General features: G+C 33.8%; 1 protein-coding gene across 1 annotated transcript in view; it reads left to right on the top strand.

Annotated features, from left to right (window-relative positions):
- LOC129948922 (cyclic nucleotide-gated channel rod photoreceptor subunit alpha) overlaps positions 1-19,504 on the top strand; it is a 94,437-nt gene that overhangs the window by 62,984 nt on the left and 11,949 nt on the right. The window contains exons 4-6 of the mRNA XM_056060072.1: positions 12,590-12,741; positions 12,811-12,952; positions 13,014-13,163. Coding sequence (XP_055916047.1) covers positions 12,590-12,741; positions 12,811-12,952; positions 13,014-13,163 — 444 coding nt within the window. The remainder of the gene's footprint in view (positions 1-12,589; positions 12,742-12,810; positions 12,953-13,013; positions 13,164-19,504) is intronic.

The following is a 19,504-nucleotide window of genomic DNA, read 5'->3' as shown; positions in this document are numbered from 1 at the left end:
CATTCTTTGCGGCAGAGATCATTCAACTTCAAAAAGGCAACAGCGTGGGTGGATCAAGCAAACTGGCATCACTTACTCCATATATGGATAAGGAGATGAATAACATTCTCCGTGTATCTGGCAGATTGGACAACGCAAACCTGGGTGGCTCTCGAACACATCCCATCATCCTTCCTAGGGAAAGCACATTGGCAAAGCTTATTGTGCAGAAAACACATGATGAAACGCTCCATGGTGGCATACAGCTTATGATACAGACGATTCGAGAAAAATATTGGATACTCCATGTACGTATTCTTGTGAAACATGTTATTCATTTCTGTTCTATTTGCAGAAGGCATCGACATACAATGGCTAAACAACGTATGGCATCGTTACCTTCAGCTCGAGTTCTGGCTTCTCCACCATTTTCAATCTCAGGTGTGGATTACTTTGGGCCATACAACATTCGCATTGGCTCAAAAAACGTCCGTACAGTGAAAAAGACCTATGCTGCTGTTTTTGTCTGCTTAGCTTCAAAGGCTGTACACATTGAGCTGGCCGAAGATCTGTCAGCCGAGGCATTCATCAACCTTTTCACTCGCTTTGTGAACCGTCGTGGCCCATGTCATCAATTGTTTAGCGATAATGGAACTGCATTCGTTGGAGCAAATCGGCTTTTGCAGGAAGACCTCAAGGAATGGCAAGGTGCTTATGCATTGCAACATTTGGCGAACCGAGGCACCCAGTGGCACTTCATTACACCTAGCGCACCGCATCAAGGCGGCCTTTGGGAGGCGGCAGTCAAGTCGGCCAAGAAACATTTGCGCCGAGTTATTGGAACTCAGTCCATTTACTATGATCAGCTGCATACCTTACTAGTGCATATAGAGGCATGCTTGAACTCACGTCCGTTGGTGGCTTTACACGATGACATAGACGACCGATTGGCTCTCACACCAGCAGACTTTCTTATTGGCCGATCTATTATTGCAGTACCAGACAAACCCGTTTTGGAAGTACCCACACAGCGGCTAAGCTACTGGCGACAACTAAGGCAAATGCAACAACATTTCTGGAGACGATGGCAGGATGAGTACTTGCAAACATTGCAACCACGTTCCAAATGGCATGAAGCAACTGAAAATATCAACATTGGCGATGTTGTTATCATCAAAAATGAAAATTTACCAGCAACACAGTGGCCACTTGGTCGGATTATGAAACTACACCCAGGCAAGGACGGCCTAACCAGAGTCGTCACAATCAAACATCAAAAGGGTGAATGCTTGAGACCGATACAAAAACTATGCAAAATTTTGGATGATCCTGAACGTACCCGCCCAGCCGGCCAGGATGTTCGTGACTTCAAAGACGAAGGCGCAAGTCCCTTGGCGACAGAAAAATAAACTGGCAACACCTGCGGAAAAGATGAAATACAGCCGTCTCGCTCATCAGGCGCTTTCTGTCAACTACTAAATAATCTTCTTTTATTTTTATTTTTTGTTCTTTTGTTCACTCGCACTCTTGTTTTGAATTTACTAGTGACTGGTTGTGGCTCTTATTTCAAATTAATAATTAACTTACTCTTGAATAAATATTAAAGTTGTATAAAGTGTTTAGAGTATATAGGGAAGATAATAAAACAATTAATTTCCAATAATAACTTTCATTCCTCTGCGTGTGTGAAAACTAAATTTCATACAGGTGTCATTAAAACATCAATCAGATAAAATGTTTATTCAAACCATACAAAATTATTATTATTATAATTATTATTAAGGGAGATTTGCAATTAACAACTAATTCGTAAAATTAAAACATGTTTTTTTTATTGTAACCTATGGAGAAATTTGTTGAACATTTAAATTTATTGGGAAATGTTGAAAGCACCAGATATAACGTTAAGCTCAGAATTATGTAAAAGCAGTCATATGAAAAGTAAAAAAAAAGGAGGATTGTTTTCGTTCTCAGCAAATATTGTTTTGGCTTCTCCCGAAAAAACAGCAATGAGCTTAAATTTCTAAAATCAGAATTAACGATATTAATTTTCTTTATCATGATTGAGAAAATAAGTATTTTATTTATTGGAAGTAAAGAACACTAATTTAAAATAATTTTTAAAAATAGTGACATAAAAAAGTACGTATTACCATAGACTAACTAATAATTATTAGTTAGTCTATGGTATTACGTAAACGAGTGTACAATTGCAAACTTGGCGGTGGAATAAAACACCTTTGTCTTTTTTTCTAAAACGACTTTCTTAATGATTTATGAAGTTTGTTAACTTCTTGCGGATAAATAAATATAATTTGTTACAAATTTTTTTCCAACTTCACCCCATCAAAAAAAAACTGAATGGAAGCATTTTCTTTAAAATGATTAGCGTTGGAAAACTAATTTAAACTTAACAAATATCTCTTATTACAAATATATTTTTCTTATAAGATACTTAAATAAATTTGAAGTCAACACCTTCGTTTGCCTTCAAAATATGAAAGTCGATAATCAATTTTTAGTTTTAGTATTATTTTATGTTAAAAATTATCATGACGAGTACTGTATGGATCCAAATGGATACCAAAAATGTGCGTCATCGTTGCAGAAAAGTTATTCTGCAAGTAATATAATTTTGAAAGTATCTTCAAAATGTAATACTAATTTAGTTTTATGTCACAATTTATAATATTAAATGTAATTTAAACTGAAAGCTCTATTGGTTTGTAAAAGATTTGGGTTCAGCTAAGGTTAGGTTAGGTTAGGTTAAAGTGGCTGTTCATGATGAAGTAGGATACACTTAGGTCTGTCTAATGGCCCATTGTGATACCACATGCATCTTGAAGCTTTTTTCTAAGCTCAATGAAACGAGTTTGAGTCCATTACAAAAGTTGAGAGACTAGTTATAAATATAAAAATGATTCAAATTGTTAAGATTGTTATAGAAGAATTATCTTAGGTAAATTGTTTTAAGCTTGAGCAGGGTAAGAGTACAAACGAGGTGAAGAACTGTTTCCTCCTTTTCATTATCTATGCAGCTTTTGCAAAAGTCATTTGAGAGTATGCCTAGCCCTATGATGTGCCTGTTTATGACACCGATTATCGAGCTCATATGCAATCTGCTTAGAGATAGCAAACACCTGAAGGGTTGTGTAAAAGTGGATGCCTATCCTCCCAGAAAGCGCAGTTGGAAGATGGTATAGTCTTTGTGCTTTGGAATTGATTCTAAATCCTTAAGAATAATGGAGTGGCCTGTGTTCTTTTTAACTCACAACCATGAAGCTTTGAAGAGAAAAGCAGACTTTTTTGCTAAGTATATCAAGAGATGTTTGGTAGAGTAGGGTATCGAGTGCCGCAGATGGAGCCATCAGAAACGATCCGCATTGTATATAGGCAAACTGAACGTTGGGCTTTATTTAATTTTTCACGGTTTGGAGCTTTTTTTAAAACACTCCACCATACTGGAGCACCGTTCATTAAAATTGGTCTGGTTACCGATGTGTATAACCAATGCGCAGTTACGGGTTGTGAGACCTATCAATTTCGATTAGCTTTCTGGCAAGAATAGAGGGCTTCAGTAGCTCCTTTGACTCTTTATTGTTAATTTTTTACCTAAAATAAGACCCAGGTACTTAGCTTTGTCTGAAGACTTTTATTGGATTCCTTTCATATAAAATGGTTAACATATGGATCACCCCAAAGTAGTAGGTTGTCTGAGGTATTTTGTAAGAGTTCTTTTATTGTGTTCAGATGCTTTTTTGAGACCGCTATAGCAACGTCATCCATATAGGCAATAACTCTGAAATCCTTAGGCATCCAGACTAGTTCGAATTTCATTTAACAGCAGGTTATAACAGAACCTTGTGGTGTCCCTTTACTAACGAATCTTTTAGCAGAAGAATTACCCAGTTTTGAGTTAATAATTCTGCTAGTCACCATTAAATGAATTAAATTTCCAAGTGAACGTAGAATTCAAAGAAAGATGTTAGCACAGATGTGATTGAAGATTTATCCACGTTTTCAAAACGCCTTCTCAACTGTTACGGAAATCAGCCGTAGTGAACTCTCTATGATTGATAGAGTATTCGATGGTTACATTTACGTGTGTAACGCCGTTTCCGGCGATTTGCCTTCACAGTAGATATGGGTTCAACCAAACTAGCTCCTTTTTTGATTGCTGTAGTGAAAAAAAACAAACCCTCCTTAATTTTAAATTTGTTTTCTGCTTATCTCCATTTTAGTATATATGATACTAAATTTATTTTAAAACGACGTCTGACATCTTTTTCAAAAAACGGCATTCCGAACGTCGTACAGATGCATACAAAAAACGTTTTTAAAACTATGGAGTTAGATTCTAGGCATCTTGTTACCTTTCAAAAAAAGCTGAAGTTTTCAATTTGACAAATCGTCACGAAAGTTAAAGCTTTCAATAGGAATTTAAAAAATTTAAATAAATTAAATACGTCAAAAAAGTTAAAAGTTAAATTTACTACACTTAAAATCTTGGAAAATCAAAGAAGAGATTATTAGCTTCTACTTCTTGTACAGTTTCCTTTCTATTTGTCATGAATTTGTCCACTTCTTTAATAATTCATCTTCATTGTTTATGTTAATACCTTCATAAGTATATAAGTCTGAAAGAATATAAAATTATCTGATTGATGAAATAAATAAAACACAACACCATAAACATATGAGTTGGACTTACAACATCCCTATATTTGTTTGTTTTTTAAGATACGAGCACAATAAATGTTAAATAATTCAAACCTCATCTGCTTAAGTCCATGTTCATATAAACAACTTCTCCTTAAACTCAAACTCAACGTTTTGTTTGTTTTTACTTGAAATTTCAAAATTGTCGACCATAAATTATTAAAAACTTACATTTTCGTTGTGCACAGCTTCCAGTTTTCTTTCCTCAATGATTAGTAAAAGGATCAAAAAGGACAATTATACTATCAAACGTAAACTGTACAGGGTACAACTACATTTCTGTAAGCTAAACAAGTGGTGAAAACATCATGAAGAAGTAAAAGAGCATTTTAAAATGACTCCCATTACAACCAACATCAATTTGTTTCTCTTTCTTTCTCTTTTTATAAAGCATGTGGTAGGACATTTGGACAAATGTCATGTGAGCCAAATCCATTAAAGTTGTTGCATAATTGAAGCCACTTGTCCTTAAGTAGGTACATACTTGACCCAGCTGTATGTTGGCTTTTGAATCTGGATCTGGATATCAGCATCATTGTATATAAACTTAGGTCTTATTCGAATAAGGAAGGAAGGATATTTATAAAAATGAATAGAAAAAGAATCAAAACTTAACATAAACCTAAGTAAACTCTATAAGACCCACTTTAAAATGTGCATTGCACATCCTGAAGTGCTAAAAATAAGTATATTCACAGTTACCATGAAGTTTGATGAAGAAAGTTCTACTCCCGTTTTCTAACTTTAACATAATAACAAAATAAAAATGAAGAAAGGATGTAGAAAAAAAAAACTTAACAAAAGCAATTGCAACAAATATTGCAGCCATGAAGTCCACATATCCCCATTTAGGATTGAGTATGAGTATATTATGCTTAACGAGTCCTTATGAAGTTGCAAGTGAAATAGAAAATGTAAAATTGATTTCGATAGAGAAGTTTTCAATTTTGTGTGCTTTTTACATACCATATTTTGGTAACTCGAGTTCATTCCATAATAGAAAAGGGAAGTTAGTTGTTTTCGAGAAGATACCGAGTCGTTAAAGTGGAAAGTAAAATATCTTGACAATAATATGCGAAAAAGTGTAAGGTATTTCAATTACTTATCAGTCAATACTTCAAGAAAAATTATTGGTCTTACGATCACATCAAATAGTTTGCAACTTTGCAACATTCTAACAGGAGTAGGGGAATACATGCTTATTGATATATTAAACGATAATACATTAAACATTTCGAATATTTTATTTGTAACTTGGATTTATTTTACTTACTTACTTACTAAAGGTGGCATTACAGTCCTGTGTGAACTAAGACCTCACCCAACAAACTTCTTCATCTAGCCCGCACCTTACTAGATGTCTCCAGTTTCGTGCTCCAAGTTGGGTGAGGTAAGTTTCCACTTCATGGTCTTCCTCTACTGCGCTGTCCTATGGGTGTGGATTCGAAGACCTTCCAGGCCGAAGAATTGGTTTCCATGTGCTCTATATGACCAAGCCTCGTCTATATATATATGAACACCTCGTCTTTTCAACTTTTTGTCCACTCCCCTTCTATGCATAGGAGACCGTATATTGCACGAAGAACTTTTCTTTTGAAACGACCCAAGGTGCTTTCATCCGCTTTTGTCATAGTACGTGCTTCTGCACAGGACGGGGATGATGAGGGTCTTATATAGCGACACTTTGATCACTAGAAAGAGGGCTTTGCAACTCAATTTTTTTCTTAGCCCAAAGAAACAGTGGTTTATAATTAAATAAATTTGGTGGCGCAACAGTCCGTTTGAGAACTAGGACCTAGTGAGGATGGAAGGGACCTACAGTTTTAAGCCGAATCCGAACGGCAAATTTCCTCGCAAGAGGCAGTACCCGTGAAAAAAAACTTTAGGTGGCATAGGCAGGGATCGAACCCAAGACCTCTCGCATGACAGTCCATCGCACTAACCATCATGCACGGGTACTACTCACTTAATTGTTTTCTTAGCCCAAAGAAACAGCGGTTAGCAAGAATTATTCTTCGTTTAGTATTGTTGTTTTTTGCGTTCATAGCGGAGTCTTGGTAAACGAAGTCCTTGACTACCCCAATGTTACCTCTGTCGATGGTGACGGTTTGACTGAGATGTCAAGTCTGCCTCAATACTCACAAAAGTCCTATTGACATCACACCGAGATCTTCCGATTATGTCAATGCCATCAGCTTTACTATCATATAATTGAACAACTCATCTCCAGCTGCTTTACAGAGCTTGGCATTCAAGCCATCTGCTCTAGCTGCTTTGTTAGACTTCAGCTAGGATATGGCAAACTTTACTTCGTCTAAGTCGGGAAGACGAAATTGTTGGCTTTCGTTCGTTCTTGTTGAATGGATCATCCAACCTAACAGCAGAATTCGCTTCGTCATCGCCGTTTTACAGTCTGCAGAAATGGTCCTTCCATATCCTCATTATTGACTGCGGTTCGACAATGATGTTTCCAATTTTGTCTTTGCAACCTTGCAGTTCAAGGTTTATGTACTTGTGAATTTCGTTTCACCTGGTCATTAAACTTCGAGCTTAACTCCTTTTTTTAAACTTCTCAACAACTTTGACCACACGTTTCTTATGCTTTCTCTTTTTCCTTCTGAGAAGTCGGTGTTAATCTCGCCTTTTCTGCTCATGGAGCTCTTGAGCAGCTTTCGTCCTTCTATGCAGTATCGTTTTGTATGCCTGCTGACATTCCTTGTCAAACAAGGGGTTCCTTGTTGGTGGCTTGTGATATCGACAGAGAACTTCGAGAGAGTAACTCGGTCGAAAAAGAATTTGGCGATCTCATGCAATTGTAGCCATTCGAAGTTGTTTCTTCTTCTATCATCTTGACACATCACATTGACTTTCAATTGACATTCTCAACAGTCCAATTATAGATAATAACCACCGAGGCCTCACGTAGTGTAGCCAAAAAACAGCGTATTATTCTTATAAAATGTACATTTATTTTTGAAAACTGTTTTCAAGAAATTTATTACTGAATTTTAAATCAGCTCGTTTTAAAAGTATGAAAGGGTATCTTTTAAGGAAAAATCAAAATTAATGCGATTTACTGCAGCTTCCTTGAACAACATTCAACAAGTTTGTAGTTCAATTTGGCCATTTTTACGGTAGTACATTTATTTTTCCTCAAAGCTTAAACAAACGTTTCGTCTATTATTTTAGAAAATAAAACGATTCTTTTTTAAATTGTTTTAAATGTAGAGATACCATTAAAGAGTTATATCTCTATACTTTCATATAGGTAGAGAAGAAAACTAAGAAATAAAATTACTATTAATTCGTGTACCAATTCACGTTTTTGTGCTAAAGAAGAAAAAATAATCTTCTCTTGGCATTATTCTATCCAAAAAGGAGTTATTACAGCCATAAATATACAAAGAGCCACACTTTGTGAGACACTTTATAGCCATTGCTGCAAGTACGAGTATATATGCGGTTTTTGTTCGTTATACAAGTTGCTATCTACCATACGTACAGTAAAAAGGACATAATAGATTCCACGCACAAAAAACATCCATTTCGTAACACATGTCGATGTAATAAATACATTTTTCGAAATATGTGTATAACCACCCAATATTGAGTTCCCTTCCTCCTTTAAGCCTGTTTGATGTTCAGTATAGTGAGTGTATTTTTGTACACACATTATTCCTTTTCCATTCCATAGTCGTCGTCGTCCTGTATGATTATATATCCTTGGACCTCCTCGTCACATAGTTAAAACGGACTTGCTGTATAATTTTCACATAACAAAATAGGACTTTTATTTTGTGATTCATGTAATATTGTGTGTCTCGTTGTTGGTGTTTCTTCTTCCTGTATAAAGTACAAATGGCTAAGAAGATCTGACGGGGCGATGGCGATGGTATTGGGATGGGATGGTGTGGTCGGCCCAAAAACTGAATTATCTCAAGACCAGACCCAGACTGCGCTGCGGTTCAATTTCATGCTGTTGCTGTTTCTGTTGCTATTCCTGGTCTTGTGCTGCCTGATGGCTGCTGCTGCAGTCTTCATATACAATTACAGATCTATATAGAGCCATATAGCCATGCAACCTCAATATCCTATCTTACATACTACATACTTATATGAACGAAACAAGGATATGCAGAAAATGTAAATTTCAGTTTTATTGGCAGAATTTATTAAGGCAATTTCTCGATAAAGTATAAGAATGCGAATGTTTTGACTTTTTTTTTCTTGGTTCTTTTGCAATCTTCTGATGTCAACCTAGATAGTTGTGTCGTTTTGGTATGGTCTATAGAATTAGTCTTGTGTCTATTATAGGAGGCTATGTGGCCTATATATAAAAGTTGTAATGATATCGAAAAACTCTCTTAGAAGAGTTGGATCAGTTATTAGGCGCCACGTCACGTTAACCTCATTGAGACTTCATTTGATCAGCTATAAGTATGTTAAAAGGTTTATTTCAACAAACCTTATGAATTCTCAAGAATTCTTTGAAGTATGTACAAGCAAGATGTGAATAATATTTAATTGTCTTTTATGAAGTACAGATAATAAACTGACATACTTGCTGAATCGTGGGATGGTTTCAACACCTTATTACAGTCAATGTCATTTAAAAGAAAAATATCATAATTTTTTTTATATTTCGGTTGTAAATTTAGATCTTCAAAACGTATTTCAGTTAAGCTTGATTTTCTTGGTGAAGTAGCTTTATAAAGGCTTTTAAAGTTGGCGCAGCCATTTTGTTTTGGTGACATCTGTCAAATCTTGAATAATAAAGTTGCTTTTGCCAAATCATCAAGGCAAGTTACTCGATTGAACAGGACGTTCAAACGATAAAATTGCTGTATCAAAATGATTGTTCGTTAACGCAAACGTTGCTCCCGTTTTACGGTAGAAGTGGTGGCTCTTCACAGGATTCATCGACTTTTTAACGTTTGGAGGCCAAATTTGAGACGACCGGTTCAGAAAGGAAACCGTACCTTTAAGGAACTCAAGATCGCTCGAGAACATGGCTGCGGTCCGTGAAAGTGTACAGCAGAACCCAAAACAGTCTGCTCCTCACCGTGCACAAGAACTCGCTTTTTCGCAAACTTCAACTTGGTGAATTTTGCGTCGGGACTTTGGACTTGGACCTCCATCAAGGCCGAAAAATCATCTTTAGTGACAACGAATGGATGAGTCGCTGTGTTAAACTAATTTTTTTAACACAAATGAAACCATAAGGGCATATACGACATGTGGTTTCAGCTGGAAGGCGCTACTTGGCACACAGCAAACGCCACAATTGACATTTTCAACATCTACCCGCCCTTATTGAAAAACCCTTTACTTGACAATTTACATTTCTGTTCAGTAATGTTTGGCAATCATAGTACTCCAAAACCCCGCTGTGGTTTAGGTCAAGGATTGCAAGATAAGCAACAGATACGTCGAAAGCTGATAGTGTGACGAAAACAAACATTTAAAAAAATGTGAGTTCACACAAAAAAACCGAACTTGAAAGACTGATTGCGGGCTCGTTTAGATGAAAGTCATTGAATTAATTTTTGTTCTTCACATTCAATTCCATTAGAACTATCTTCATGAGCAATTAAAAACTTTTAACCGAGATCAGGCTCTGTTGTTCATGGAGCTTAAAAATCTGCACAGGAACAAACTCTTTTTAACATCTGGCTTTTTTTCATTCCACTCTCGTGTCATTTTAACCCAATGAATCGTGATGCCTCTAATGCATGCATCATGCAACTTGCATACAGTTATATACATAGCTTAAAGTCTTCAACCAAATTTGAACTTATATTTGACCGGGAATCGAAGAGGGTGGTGGGGGGATGATGGGAAAGAAGAGTGGTGGACAGAAATAAAAGAGAAATGGAAAGATTTATTACCCTGGGATGGAAAGTACTTTACGTTGTCACGTATTTGGTTATAGAAGGAAAAAAATCCTAGCAGGTTTTTCTGATAGAAACGATATTCACAGTAATCAGGAGGCAGGACTTCTTCTTTGTTCAGATTTAGTAATATGGTGACCATGGGAGTCCTAACGAACTATTTTTGGTAGAGGAATAATGAAATTGCAGCTGAGTCTTTGTCAGTTGCTTTGGAGGGAGCCTCATAATAATTTATTAAAATATTGACGTTTTCAGTTTTTTACGACTTTCAGGGGTAGACTTGAGATAACTCTCCATTTTTTTTAACAACAATTCCTCTTTTTTAAAATTTTTTTTTAGAAAGTCATTAGTTTGAAGTTTAAATTTGACACAGAATTCAATTAAGAAAAATTCCAATCCGATCATGTAAATAAGTAGTTCGTAAAAATAACATACTTATTCAACCTTGATCTGAAGAACTAGCTTTCGAATTCGAAAATTTGACTTAAAGTTTAAGTGGCCATTAAATGATATCAACTGCAATAAATTATTGAAAGACATACTAAAATACTAAATGATGGCTTTTTTAAAATTATGTACGATTTTTTAATAGTATCCGCCGATTAAATGACAATCTTTTCCTTATAATCCCTAAGTAAAATCCCCTTCGAATCCCAAAAGACTGTAGCCCTGATTTTTCCAGCCGATTGTGAGACCTTCAACTTCTTATAAGGTGCTTCGAACTGCATCGAATATTATTTTGACTCAGGCTAAAAATGATGAACCAAATTTTTATCCCCAGTCACAATTTGGGCAATAAGTTGATCTCTCTTTCCATTAGAGAGATTCAAAAGCTCATACGAAACTTTACTCGCTTCTGAGCAGCTGAAAGCATTCTCCGAACCCACTTTGCAATGACCTTAGGAATGCCAAGATGGTCTTGATAAATAATAAAAATTCTTTCAAGGGATACTCCAACTTTGCAAGTTGTCTCTTATTTAGTCAACAATCTTCCAGAACAAGTGTCTCGACTTTTCCGATGATGTTTGATGAAGTTGCCTCAATCCGATCGAACTGGGATCTTCTCTATGGACCTTATAGTCTCTACCTTGTTTAAAAAGACTATGTCACTTGTAAATTACTGTTTTCTTAGGGAAAGAGTCTATCTTAACAGCTTACATCTCTTTCAACAAAGTTTCTCGACTTTTCCGACGACGTTTGAGGAAGTTGCCTCAATCGACTGAACGGGGATCTTCTTCTATGCACTCTCTTCCTTTTTTAATAACACTATGTTACTTGCAAATTATTGTTTTCTTATGAAAAGAGTCTATCTTAACAGCTTACATCCCTTCCAAAATGATCTGAGGCGATTAGCCTTGCTTAGTCAAGAACTTTATCACTGCACGAAACTCAATTTTGTTCATTATTTATTTGACTCACTCAGCAAAAGTTTAAACACTAATCTAATTTACTAAAATTCTTTTCGCATTTTACTAAATTGTTTAAAACGTGATAACAATGAAGTTAGCGTTGCTTTCTTTCATAATTGACAGTGAACAGATAAAACAGTTACATTAAATGTGCTTCAATAATGATCCAAATCCAAATTTATTGAGCTACGTTGATTGAACAGAGCAGATGGTCACCATAGCTAAAATACCTTCCAAGCCACATTTAACCACAGACAAACGTATCCAACCGATAACAATAGGAATAGTCAATGGATTTGCTTTGGTTTAGTTCTTCTTTTATTTGTTGGAAGGAAAATATAGGATAGGTTTTCAGTATCTATACCCGTATAAGCTCACTCTGGCCAACTCAGGAGGTGCAAATCGAAGCCATTCCTTTTTCTTTTTACAAAACAGTGGATATAAATGTCCAGGGATTTTAAGTGATGGATTTATGTGGTTTTGAAAGAGAGCATGCCATTTTTGTTTCCCTAAAAGATATTACTTTTTATTTATTCAAATGGAACGTGTCTCATGTGTTTAATTTTTTTCTTTGGTTTATTTTAATTGCAGCAAAATTAGACGGTGTAAAGACTTATATGCGAATGCGTCGAGTACCAAATCATCTGCAGGTCAAAGTCATCAAATGGTTTGACTATTTGTGGCTAACCCAAAAGTGTTCCGACGAAGAACGAGCCGTATCCTGTCTTCCTGATAAACTAAAGGTTCGTATAGCTTGTTCCTTCCCTAATCATTTTTGTCTTGTGTTCATTTTGGTGATTTGGAATTTTTAGGCTGAAATAGCAATTAACGTCCATTTAGATACACTTAAGCGAGTCGAAATATTTCAAAACACCGAAGCTGGTTTCCTGTGTGAGCTGGTGCTACGATTGCGGCCGGTACTCTTTTCACCTGGTGACTATATTTGTCGAAAAGGTAAGTCACAACAAAAAATTCGACTTTTTTTGTTTTAACTTTTCAAATTGAAAATATTTAGGTGAAGTTGGCAAAGAGATGTATATTGTTAATCGGGGTCGGCTTCAGGTGGTCGCTGATAATGGTAAAACTGTGATGGCATCATTAAAGGCAGGTTCCTATTTTGGCGAAATTAGTATACTTAACATGGGAACAGCAGGTAAAGAGCTTGGTAAATATCAATTCTGACGCCAGGTGGAACAATATACGCTTTCATTTAACAAAACAAACAAAAACAAAAATTCGGTGTTTAAACGTTAAAAAAAAAAACAAGAAAAGAAAAAGAAAATACAGAGTAAAATTGCTTAAACTTTTAATTTTCTTAATTTGTTACTATTATAATAATGGTTGAATGATGAATATAGATAAATTCAATGGATGGTGTGAATTTTTTAAATGTCGTAAATTTCATTCTTAACAACATAATTTTCCATCATGCTCTTTTATAATTTTCTTTTTTTAATTTATGTGTTGATAATATTTTTACAAATTTTCATTTTAAAAAACAACTACACTTCTAAATAGAAATATATTAAGCACTTTCTTACATCCCCCCAAATGTTATGAGTGTACCTAAAAATTTAAATTTCAAAATTCCTCGAATGTTTTTAACTTCACTATTTTTTAAAATTGGAATGATCAAGAAAAATATAAGAATTCTGTATTTTATTAGTTTTTTTTTAATGTTTTATCACACCAAACTCTAAGTTTTTGGATGTGAAAACAAATATGGTAAATGTTTCAGTTAGAACCCTTGCTAAAAATGTTAACCTATAATTTTGGAACCTGCCCCGCTTTGAATCTATGCTTAACATTGTTTAAGATATGATTTTATACAAAAAGGAAAACAGTCTCCAACATTTAAAAGATATATATTATGATTTATTTTTATAAAGAGGCTTTTCAGGTTCGTTGTGTTCAGAAAGAGTAAAATTTCGCTTACCAAAAAGCGGAAGAATGTTTTTCGTAGATTATTTTGAAAAAACTCGATAATTTGGAACACAAAAAATATCATTCAGGACTTATTTTAGGTTTAATTTTTAATACCGTATGTTTTTTTATATTATTTGCTTTTATTTTATGTTATTTATAAATTTCAATTCAAACTCAAAAGAATCAGTAACTTTTGAAGTGCCTTCAAATTTTGAACAAAGGTTATTTTTAGCACCGAATTTCGATTCTCTATTTCAACTTAAAGACTTCAAACTGATTGCAGCGAAGGATGAAACTTTGAATTTTGAAATAACATATCATTAATTAGCAATAATTTGATGATTGCAAATACTTTAAATGAATCAAAAGATTTAAGAAGAACTATTCAAAGATTTTGTCAAGGATGTTGAAATAATTGAAATCTCTTTTACAAACAAGTCAATCAAAACTTTAAATGAGTGAAATGATTCTTGTGATTGCCAGATGGCTTGATCAGCATCGAACTTCGATTCCCCATTTCAACTAGAAGACTGTAAGCTGATTGCATTCACTTCAAGACTAAAGGATTAAATTTTGAAATAACATTCATTAGCAAAACTTGTATATGATGATGGCAAATACTTTAAATGAATCAAAAGATTCAAGAAAAATTATTCAAAGATCAATACAAATGAATGCTCAAATGATTGAAATCAATTGAGATCAGTTAAATTATTCATGTAAGCGAGAAAATTTGCAAAGAATGCATTCATAAAAAAAACTATCCTCTTTTACAAATAAGTCAATCAAAACTTTAAATGAGTGAAATGAATCTTGCGATTGCAGAGATGGATTAATCAGAACCGAATTTCAATTCCCCATTTCAACTTGAAGACTGTAAACTGATTGCAGTGAATGCTGAAACTTTAAATTTTTAAATCACATACTATTCATTAGCAATAGCTTGTATATGATAAACTGCAAATACTATAAATGAATAAAAAGATTTGAGAAGAATTATTAAAAGATTCATTCAAATGAATGCTTAAATTATTGCAATCAATTGGTTTGAGTTAAATGATTGGTGTAAAAGAGGAAAAATTGCAATCTTTTGCTTGAATTGTTCCAGTTGAAATTAATTAGGGATTTTTAAAAAATACATTCAAAAAAGATTTTCCTCTTATGTAAACAAGTCAATCAAAACTTTAAAGGAGTGAAATGATTCTTTAGATTGCAGAGATGGATTAATCAGCACCTAACTTCGATTCCCCATTTCAACTAGAAGACTGTTAGCTGATTGCATTCATTTCAGAAGACTGAAACTTTAAATTTTGAAATATAATCCATTATCAAAAACTTGTATAAAGATGATTGAATATCTTCAAATGAATCAAAATATTTAAGAAGAATTACTCAAAGATTCATTCAAATGAATGGTCAAATGGTTGCAAACAATTGATTTTAGTTAAATGATTGTTCTAAAAGAAGAAATTTGCAATCATTTGCTTGAATTTATCGAGTTTCATTCAATTAGGGATTTTTAAAGAATCTATTAAAAAAAGATGTCCTCTTATAGTTACAAACAAGTCAATCAAAAAATTAAATGAGTGAAATGATTCTTGTGATTGCAAACATGGATTAATCAGACTTTAATAAATAAACAATAATTATTTTCTCTATTGAAATACGGAAGGATTTCTGGATGGCATCTACTTATGATTTTAGTTTGTCTTAAATAAATTAAATACAAAATAATTAAATTCATACGACACCCTTGCGGAGGTATGCGGAGGTACCATCTCCTGGATATTACCATGCTAATTAAATTATTATAAGTTCAATATCCCAATACATATGTATACGAATACTTCTATAGATAAGCATTTTCGAATTTATTTCTTGTTGAAATTTTAATGCAGCGATCTTTTTTGCGTTAATTTTAATTTAACTCCGCACCCTGGATCCTGAATCAATCGGATAATTATGCAAAAATGTACAAGTACATAATGTATATTTATACCATATCCATGTTTATCTATAGAGGAATGTATTTTATTTTAAATTTATTCAGAAATAAGCAAAATATTTTCCAACTTTATTTTAAAAAAATGTTTCAAAGTGTAATGCATTACGAATGTAAATTTTCTCTTCTGAATCGTAGCTTCGAAGGTAGGGAAGTTGGTATATTGATCCCCAACAATCGGAATCGGCATTGGCATCTGCATCATGTTTTTTTTTTATTTTTGGTCTTACCGGCTTATTTTTTAATTAAATGCGTTTCTCGGGTCATTTGAGTTTAATTGCATTTAAGAATGACCTCACTTTTGAACCTTTTCCAATGCACCATGGTTGACAAAAGTTACAACGCCCTCACATATGTACGTAATAACAATTTTACCATTATATTCAATCAATACCATGAGGATGGTTAATTTAAATCTTTTTTTGATATAGTATGCGATGATGATTTTCCAATAAGCCTCTACGCATTTTAAAGTGAAAATAAGACTTTATTTTGTATTTCGATGAATATTAAAAAGTCACCTTTTTGACAGCAAAGATATCTTAAAATTCTTAAATTAAAGTAAACTTTACAAAATGCGTGTTAATTATTTTGACAGACGATACATTTTTAACAAGAGTACTTAAACATTAATTTTAAAGTGCGAACTTCAACAAAGTAAAAGGCTATTGTACAGATTTAACATGTCAACCAAAATGTCAATGTAAATGAATCTTTACGTTATTAATCACTTTTAATACAATTTTTAACACTTGTACAATTATAGGGTCAGAGAAGTTGGTTGGTTGGTTGGTTAAAAAGGCGATACAGTAATGTATGAACTTCTCCATCTAGCTCGGTCCCTAGCTAGAATTCACCAGTTTTGCGCTCCAAGTTGGGTGAGGTCACTTTCCACTTGTGAAGACCACCTGACCCGCGGTCTTCCTCTACTGCGTAGTTCTGTGGATGTAGATTCGATGACTGTGGAGATGTTTGGGTATTTTATTTTATTTTTAATTTTAGGGTATTTATGTGTTCTTTAATTTTCCTTATAACCTTCTTAAACTCAAAGCTATAAGGTTTTATAGTTTTCCAAATAATTGTCGTTAATTAAACAATGGAAATATCCTTTAACTTAGTTTGTTGAAAATGCTTCATCATCATTTCTATTTTTAAGCATTTCAAAACCAAGATGATCGCATTGTCATTAATACTTAATAGCTGTGCAGAAACCGTCCTCAGCACTCTAATCTACCAACTAGAGTTATGTCCTTGAAGTAAACTTAATTTGTATTCCTTGTATGCGTTCTGGTATATAGTACGAGTATAGTGGTAGCGGTAACTGCTATATTTCGCTCTCAAATTAGTGACAAGTTATATTATGTATGTGAGAGTGTATATCCTTATTTTATCACACTATGTGGTATGAAAGTGATGGTATATAGCAGAAGCAGCTTCATCAGCAAGCAGCATGTCAATGGAGGACATATTAAATCAAATCCATTACCATATTATACTACTTAGAGTCCCTAGTGACTGAAACAAAGGAGTTTTGCACTTTGGAATTGATGATAATTATCCTTAGGGGAACAAGAACCAACTACAGGGATGATGGTATAATACGGCAAAAGTAGCACGTGGTGGCCGAGCGTAAGCATTATCAATTGCTCGTTCATTAGCATTAGTCCATGTGGCCAAATTAGATTATCCTGCAGCAAAACAAAGGGTTTGAAAAAGAAATTTTAATAAAACTCTGTTTTTTTGGAAGGATGGGACTACATTTTATGGTGGTTTTCTACTTTGTTCGCCGGTGCTTAGAAAACAAATTGAGTTTTAGCTTTGATTCAATTCAAACTAGTGACATTTTTAATCGTGATTAGTTTTTTTTTTGTATTGATTCTTTTCAGTTTCTTTGTGTTTGTGGAACTTTTGAAGAAGAAAATCTTTTTTGGATAACTTTCGTAAACTTCCTCCATTCTTACTCAGTGTGTTACTTTCACAATTTTTCCTTCGGGTTCTGGGAAGCAAGTGTTTGTTCATGTAGACTCTGCTTAAATATTTAATAAGATAAACTCTTAAGGACACTTTAAGTCGGGAAACCAAGTTAATTAAAGCAAACTGTAATTCAGCTTTCAGAAAATACTTTTCATGTTTCTTAAAAAAAATACAAATCTTTTACTGCTTTTCAAATAACTTTTATCTTCTATCAAAGCTAAATCTTTTTCTAAGAAGTTACAAACCATATGTATGTACATATGGATTTGTGTGCATTTTCAACACTCATCTGATGAAACTTTAATTCATCTTCTATATTTATTCGATTACTTTGCAGAGATGTACGAATAAAGAAGACCATTGAATTGTTGGTTCTTTTTTCCTTTTACCGTAAACGAAATCTTCACCGAAACTCCAAGCATGATGCAGATGTTTTTGAATTGAAAAACTTTAAATGCAAATACACCACCAACTGAGTAAAATAAGATATCATATTATGCACATATAGGTAAATAATATATGTACTTTCATATATCGTCAGCGTAATATTTGTCGTCGTTTCAGTACTCGTAGTTTTTTCATGTATTTGTTCCCGTCAAGCGTCTCCATAAGCAATTTAAAACTTGAAGTACTATATTCAGGATACGCAAGTTAAACTATCTCTTGACTTTTTTTCCCCCACCGTACTTTTAAACTTCTAAGTTTTACAAATATGTATACCTACATCTTTTTATATGTTCGCAAGACGAGAGTAACATCATAAATACAACAACAATCATAAGCGATTCGAAAGAGTTTAAGGACTTAAATAAACAGGGTGCTTATAAAATTGCACATTTCCAAATGGCTTATAAGAATTCTAAAATCCTCGAACAAAATGCTATGACACCTTATTATGATCCTATATCATTTTTTATTACATAAAAGGGGAATTTGAAAAAAAAGGACCTACTTACTCTTGAAAGGGTTGGTTTTTAAGAGCTTTTAATAGTTAGTCCTTTTATATATTTTTTGGACTCATATCAAATGAAAATAATTCATTTTCTTCCAAAATCTTTGAGTGTTGTTGAATTTTATTTTAATTCATCACTTTCAAAACCTACCACCCTGTTAGCTATACTTTTCGTTTCGCTTAATCCATTCATCGTTTACGACAGCAACTTTTTAGCCAATTTGAATTTCTCGCGCAACCAATTGTAATATCATGAGCTCCTTTATTGCTTCGTGTTCTTCAACGAGGTGAAAAGGATATAAATACGACTTTGTTGTTGCTATATTCAGCGTTGAGTTGAATTTTCGTCCTGCTAACATTGAAAATTTTATTAACAAAACAAAAATTAATAGTTTTTTTGAGCTTGAAGGAGTACATTATTTTACGTCACGCATATTAAGTACTCGTAATAATAAGTAAAGGGTGTTTATTTGAGAGTATGAGAAATTTCAGAAGCATCAATTGAGCCCAGTTCGGCGTTAAGTCACACAAACGAGAGGGTAAGTTTACAGGATCACTTCCACAAACGTCGTTGATGTTTAGCTGATTTTGTTTTTGAGCTCTATAGACCTCGCCATTAACCATAACAGCAGCTCATTACCGAATTCAAAAG

This window comes from Eupeodes corollae, chromosome 3 (genome assembly GCF_945859685.1).
Source record: "Eupeodes corollae chromosome 3, idEupCoro1.1, whole genome shotgun sequence".
Taxonomy (NCBI): domain Eukaryota; kingdom Metazoa; phylum Arthropoda; class Insecta; order Diptera; family Syrphidae; genus Eupeodes; species Eupeodes corollae.
This window is presented reverse-complemented; position numbering and strand designations above follow the sequence as displayed.